General features: G+C 34.4%; 1 protein-coding gene across 1 annotated transcript; it reads left to right on the forward strand.

Annotated features, from left to right (window-relative positions):
- Positions 1 to 328: 328 nt before the first annotated feature.
- On the forward strand, positions 329 to 5,600 carry LOC135838252 (zinc finger protein 69-like). The gene is made up of 3 exons (XM_065353871.1): positions 329 to 461; positions 4,222 to 4,416; positions 5,410 to 5,600. The coding sequence occupies exons 1-3, from the start codon at positions 329 to 331 to the stop codon at positions 5,598 to 5,600; spliced, it is 519 nt and encodes a 172-aa protein (XP_065209943.1).
- Positions 5,601 to 6,954: the final 1,354 nt, after the last annotated feature.

The following is a 6,954-nucleotide window of genomic DNA, read 5'->3' on the forward strand; positions in this document are numbered from 1 at the left end:
ATTCAAGCTTCGCATTGGTATCTTTTTGGAAAAATTTTCAAATGAAAATCATCTACATTGTAGACCTGTACTTACATTATAATCGTTTTCATTTCACTGTTTTCTCTTTCGAGCGTTTTGTGGTTTGTGCAGCTATTTTACATAAAATGTTTCGCTTCTAATTCCACAATTCATCGTAATAATAGTTTCCCCTCACCCCCTCAAAGATCTCATTCTAACCAAAAACGTATTTTTAGATTTCAGCAAGATTCAGTGGTCGGAAAAGGACCTGGTGTGTTTGTCGACTCAAATCTCCTGCACTGATTACAACGAATACAGCGATAACGGAATGAATGGCGAAGGATTCGACGGGTATGGTATATCTTGCCCTAAAGGATGTGGTAAAACGTACAAGTACAAGAGTAGCGTTCGAAATCACCTGAGGGAATGTGGAGTAGAGCCTCAGTTCGTTTGTCGTGTATGTAAGCGCAGGTTCACGCAGAAGGGTAATTTGAAGGCTCATTTGATTAAAATTCATTCTCACGTGGAACTTATTTAATGTAATAATTATGGTATGATAGGAATACTAACTAACTATGTACACGATACTGCGTATTACGAATCCAGTTACCTAAGTTTTATTCTCCAAATTTTTCGCCTGAAAAATACTTTTGTCAGTATGTAAGGTTTTTATGGAAGCCAACGTTTATATTGTATAAGTTGAATTATTATTATTATTGTGTTTTGGAAATACGTTTCATAATGGAATTTTCGTTTTTGTACAATGTAACGATGTATTATTATGTATTAAAATGTTAAAAGGTGAGATTTGTTTTCATTTTATGGTAGTTTGTTTGATTCTGATCTGTTTGGAGGAAAAGAGATGTCTTGTACTCGTAGATTGATTCATTTTAGCTGAATTGATCAGAATTGCAGGTGTGAAGTGTAAATTAAAATCATAGAGAATGATTCAATCAGGAATGAGATGTAGTTTTTCTATCCCCTTGAAGGATTTTATCAAACATGAATGAATCGTTCGCGAACGATGAAGTCAGTTTGCGAATGATTCATTTCAGTAATCGATCAGGAAGGATTCATTTATTTGAACGATCAGTCGCGAACGATTCATCGTTTGTGCATTGTTTCGTGAAAACGCCCATGTTCGAACTAGTCGTTCGCGAACGATTCGTCCTATTTGTGAATCGTTGGCGAACGATTAATTATTTTTGTGTTACGATATTTTAAAATGTTGAAAAATTGTTCTAGATTCGATTTTCAGTAAACGACTGATATTTAATCGAGTCGTTCGCGAAATATTCAGTTGATGAATCGTGTGAGAAGTGAGAACGATTCGCTTGTTCGATCGATCAATCGCGAACGATTCTTTTATGTTTGAATTTTTCATTTTTGGTCAGATTGGCCCTGTTCGAACGAATCGTTCGCGAACGATTCATTTTCATCTTTGGTGAAATCGTTCACGAACGACTGAATCATTTCAACACTGATCAGTCACGATTGTTGATATTTTTGAGAAATCGATTCATTTGAATTGCAAGACCGTTCACGAATGATTCACTCGGTCAATAGGTCGAGAACGACTCTTTTTTTTATCGTCAGTGAACGATTCGTCTTTGGTGAGTGAGATCGTTCAAACAAAAATCATTCACTCGATGTCGTGGATCGATCACGAATGATTCCTTCGGTTTCATATTTGGTTAGATTTCAAACCCACGATTCATTTTTCGCCAAGTTAGGTACTCCCAAACAGTCCCTGCTTTACGAATGCAAATCGTTCGCGAATGATTCATTCAGTCATTGACGAATCGTTCGGTTGTTCGCGAATGACTTGCGTTTATTCGAATCGTTCGCGAATGATTCGTTCGGTTAATGATTCGTGAACGAGTCTCTCGCTTGTTCTGATAATTTGGTTGAGGTAAATTCAAAATTTCACCGATCAATATCTTCATTTTATAAATTGAAAAAAAATCGAATTTCAGAGTTCACACATTTAGTAGATCGGTCGCGAACGATTCTTTTGTCTTGAGTGAAATTTCTGATGATTGATTTGTTTTTAGGTACCGTTTTGCCATGTTGTTGGCAGACGAGTCATGTTTGAACAAATCGTTCGCGAATGATTCATTTCAACTTTGATGAGTCGTTCGCGAACGACTGAATCGTTTCACCATACTTATCATTTCACGATTTTGATAAAAGAACGATTTTAGTTGTTTGTGTATAGTTGGTGTTGAATGAATCGTTCGCGAGTGATCAACTGAGTGAATCATTCGCGAACGGTTTCTCAACTTGGATTTGATCGAGGAAGGTTCAAAATTTTACCGTTCAATATCAACTTTTCATTTTACAATTTTGAAAAAAAAAATCATCAGTGAACGATTCATTCTCTGTGAAGTCGTCGTGATTTTTTCTCACGTGATCTTTGCCCATGTCTATTGTCTACTTATAAATTTTTTGTGTTTCTTGTGTGCATGCTCTTTGTGAATTGTCCCATTTTTTTGTTCATGTGTTACTGGATGTAGATTGTGATGAGAATAATTTATTTATTGTGAAATCGATACTTTTGACTTGTTTTAGAGGAACTTAGAAAGTTTGTGTGTCCGAATGCCTGCGGTCGAAAGTACAAGTATATACAAGGAGTGAATGCACATGTGAGATTCGAGTGTGGGCAAGAAAAGCAATTCAAATGCATCGTATGCTCGAAAGCTTATCATCACAAAAGTGAATTGACACGCCATTTTCGAACTGCTCGTAAACACAAATCACTGTACGAAAGTTGAAATGAAGCGGAATTGTAGTTTTTGAAAAACGTTTATGTATGTACTTGAGAATATTGAGTGTTTTTTTTTTTTTTTTTTTGTTGCATTTTGCATGCGCCTTATACCATTTATTATATTTATTTATTTCTTGTTTATACTTCGTATGATGATTTTTCTGATTTAGGTATCTTTTTCTTGTTGAATCATTTTTGTATTCGTCTCATTTTGAAAAGAATCGATTGAATTTTTTCGCATGTTATAATTTGTTATACCTACCATCTTTTTTGGTTTTGTTTTTTGATAATAAATCAACGTTTTTTTTCTGCATCGTTATCCCTCGTGTTATTTTTTAAATCGAAATTATTGGGTTATTTGGTAGATCAGTCGAGAACGATTCATTTATATGGAAGGAAACTTCGAGAACGATTCGGTAACAACTATTTACTGTTTGTAAAATCTGATTGAACGAAATTCGTCACTCATTCGGTCGAACGGTCGCGAACGATTCTCCTATCTCTGTTAGGATGTCAGATGATCTATTCATTATTAGGCAAGCTGTTATCTTCGGTTTTTTAGAAAGCTCAGGTTAAAGCAAATCGTTCACGAACAATTCATTTCATTTTTGATGAATCGTTCGCGAACGACTCTTCCTTCCATGTTTGTCAGAAGTTCAGAATTCAGATTATTGATTCATCTTCACTGTTGGTCATGTTGTTCCTAGACGGATCATGTCTGATCAAATCGTTCGCGAACGATTCATTTCGTTCTTTTGTGAATCGTTCGCGAACGATTGAATCATTTTAATCTCGCATACCTCTCTGCAATTTTGAAGAGAAAAACGATCAATTTTGGCTACTTGTGAATAACCGATATTCAGTCGTATCGTTCGCGAATGATTCATTTCGTTCTTTTGTGAATCGTTCGCGAACGGTTGAATCATTTCAACCTCGAATACTGCTCTGCAATTTTGAATAAAAAAAGCGATCAATTCCAACCATTTGTGAACGTATCGTTCATGAACGATTCATTTCGTTCTTTTGTGAATCGTTCGCGAACGATTGAATCATTTTAACCTCGAATACTGCTCTGCAATTATTTTGAAGAGAAAAACGATCAATTTTAGCAATTTGTGAATGACCTACATTCAATCGTATCGTTCACGAATGATTCATTTCGTTCTTTTGTAAATCGTTCGCAAACGATTGAATCGTTTAAATTCGCATACTGTTCTGCAATTTTGAAGATGATAAAACGATCAATTCCAGCCATTTGTAAACGTATCGTTCGCGAACGATTCATCTCTTCTTTTGTGAATTTTTCGCGAATTAATCTACACTTCGAAGTTCGAATACAACACTGTTTTTGTATTTTTAGTTTAATTAGTTACCTAGTTGAAAAACAAACGAAAACTGCTCTGATTTCGTGAATTATCTCATATTCATAAACATTTTTTCCCCTATTTTTTCAGCAAGATTAGGCGGATACGAAAAAGCTGCGAGTAAAAGCACCCAACAAGCTTCCGAAATCTTTTATTTCTATTGCCCTCTTCGGTGTGGTAGGAAATATAAGTACAAGTGGAACCTCAATCAACACTTGAGGTACGAATGTGGCCAAGAGAAACAATTCAAATGCACCATGTGTAGTAAAACATTCGCTCACAAGAGTACCTTAAAATCTCATCTCGTTTCCGTTCATAAATCTTTAGTAAATATATAAACAATATAAACCGTGTCTCTGATTCATTTAAACAATTTTCTTAATATGTATTTATATCTCATATTCGTAATTTTTTATTACTTTTTTTTACTCATGAAATGTTTCGATGTTATTTTTTTTTTTCACGTGATTTTCGTCCTCTAATAAATTTTTTGTGTGTTTTGTGTGCATGCTCTTTGTGAATTGTCCTATTTTTTTGTTTCATGTATGAGTGTTTCATGTGTTACTGAATGTAGTATTGTGTTGAGAAAAATGTACCTATTTATCGTGAAATCGTTACTTTTGACTTGTTTTAGAGGAACTTAGAAAGTTTGAGTGTCCGAATCCTGGGTGCGATCGAAAGTATAAGTATAAACAAGGACTGTATTCGCATTTGAAGTTCGAGTGTGGACAGGAAAAGCAATTCACATGCATCGTATGCGCGAAAGCTTATCATCATAAAAGTGCCCTGACGGCTCATATTCGCTCTAAACACAAACCTCTGTACGAATGTTGAAGCGGAATTGTAGTTTTTGAAAAATGTTTACTTGAGGATAATGAGGTTTTTTTTTTGCATTTTGTACGAGCCTTCCCATTTATTATAATATTATTTATTTCTTGTTTATACGATGATTTTTCTTATAAGGTATCTTTTTCTTGTTGAATTATTTTTACATTAGATAATCTCCTTTTGAAAAGATTTAATCGAATTTTTCGCATGTTTTTGAAAAGATTTAATCGAATTTTTCGCATGTTACGATATTATTGTTGCTCTATCTTTTTTGTTTTGTTTTTTGATAATAAATCAAGTTTTTCCGCATCGTTACCTCCTGTGTATTTTTTAAATCGAAATTATTGGATTTTTTTTTACAAGACGTCAATTTTTTTCTATTCTTCAACTTAATGAGTGTATAGATTTTTTTCAACACGATTAGCTCTTGTTTTTTTTTTCTTTTTTTAGGAATAATTTCAGATGTATTCGTTTGCCCGAATACTTGCGGTCGATCGTATAAATATAGAGCGGGACTTTACCAGCATCTGAAATACGAATGTGGTCGCGCAAAACAGTTCCAATGTTTCAAATGTTTCAAAGATTTCGCTCGCAGAAGCTCCTTGAAGATTCATTTATCCAACGTGCACAGTTTGGTTTAGAATTAAACGCTTACAGATTGGGAACGACTTGTACCATTCGTGATAAAATTTAATAATTGAACGACATTCATCACTTCGTGTGCCAACAACTTCGTTTTTTTATTTCAATTTTTTTTTATTTCGATCATCATTGAACGACTTTTCTTTGGAAGATTTGTTCTAGAATGATTGGATCATTCAGTCGAGTAGTCGCGAACGATTCTCGTATCTGTAATGGGATATCAGATGATCTATTCATCATTATATAGTCAAGCAGTTATTTTTTGATTTTTGAGAAAATCCATGTTAGAGCAAATCGCGAATGATTCATCGATTCTTCTTCCATCTTTGGCAGAATTTTAGAATTAGGATTACACATTGATTCATTTTCATTGTTCGTCATGTGGTTTCCAGACGAGTCATGACTGAACAAATCGTTCGCGAATGATTCATTCATACTTTTGTGATTCCTTCGCGAACGATTGAATCATGCAACTTTGCATACTGTTCTGCAATTGAAAAAAAAAACGATCAATTTCTGTTACTTATTGTGAACGACTGACATTTAAATCGTATCGTTCGCGAACGATTCATTTCGTTCTTTTGTGAATCGTTCGCGAACGATTGAATCATTTAACCTTACATACTGTTCTGCAATTTAAAAAAAAACACTACCAGTCTCTGTTATTTGTGAACGACGACATTTAATCGGATCGTTCGCGAACGATTCATTTCGTTCTTTTATGAATCGTTCGCGAACGGTTGAATCATTTAACCTTACATACTGTTCTGCAATTTAAAAAAAAACACGACCAGTCTCTGTTATTTGTGAACGACGACATTTAATCGGATCGTTCGCGAACGATTCATTTCGTTCTTTTATGAATCGTTCGCGAACGATTGAATCATTCAACCTTACATACTGTTCTGCAATTTAAAAATAAACGACCAATTTCTGTTATTTGTGAACGACGACATTTAATCGGATCGTTCGCGAACGATTCATTTCGTTCTTTTGTGAATCGTTCGCGAACGATTGAATCATTTAACCTCGCATTCTTTTCTGCAATTTTGAAAAAAAAAAACAATGAATTTCAGTCATTTGTGAACAACTGACGTAAAATCGTTTCGTTCGCGAACGATTCATATCTCCTTTTATGAATCGTTCGCGAACGATTGAATCATTCAACCTTACATACTGTTCTGCAATTTTAAAAAAAAACCACCAAATTCTGTTATTTGTGAACGAAGCCATTTAAATCGGATCGTTCGCGAACGATTCATTTCGTTCTTTTGTGAATCGTTTGCGAACGATTGAATCATTTAACCTCGCATTCTTTTCTGCAATTTTGAACAATTTTGAGAAAAAAACAAT

This window comes from Planococcus citri, chromosome 2 (genome assembly GCF_950023065.1).
Source record: "Planococcus citri chromosome 2, ihPlaCitr1.1, whole genome shotgun sequence".
Taxonomy (NCBI): domain Eukaryota; kingdom Metazoa; phylum Arthropoda; class Insecta; order Hemiptera; family Pseudococcidae; genus Planococcus; species Planococcus citri.

Bases quoted from the DNA above. Each gene is read 5' to 3' on its own strand.
- LOC135838252 (XM_065353871.1), top strand. From the start codon at position 329: ATGAATGGCGAAGGATTCGACGGGTATGGTATATCTTGCCCTAAAGGA. The intron at 462-4,221 runs GTAAGCGCAGGT...CTATTTTTTCAG, and splicing joins TCAGTTCGTTTGTCGTGTAT to CAAGATTAGGCGGATACGAA. The intron at 4,417-5,409 runs GTACCTTAAAAT...TTCTTTTTTTAG, and splicing joins TAAAACATTCGCTCACAAGA to GAATAATTTCAGATGTATTC.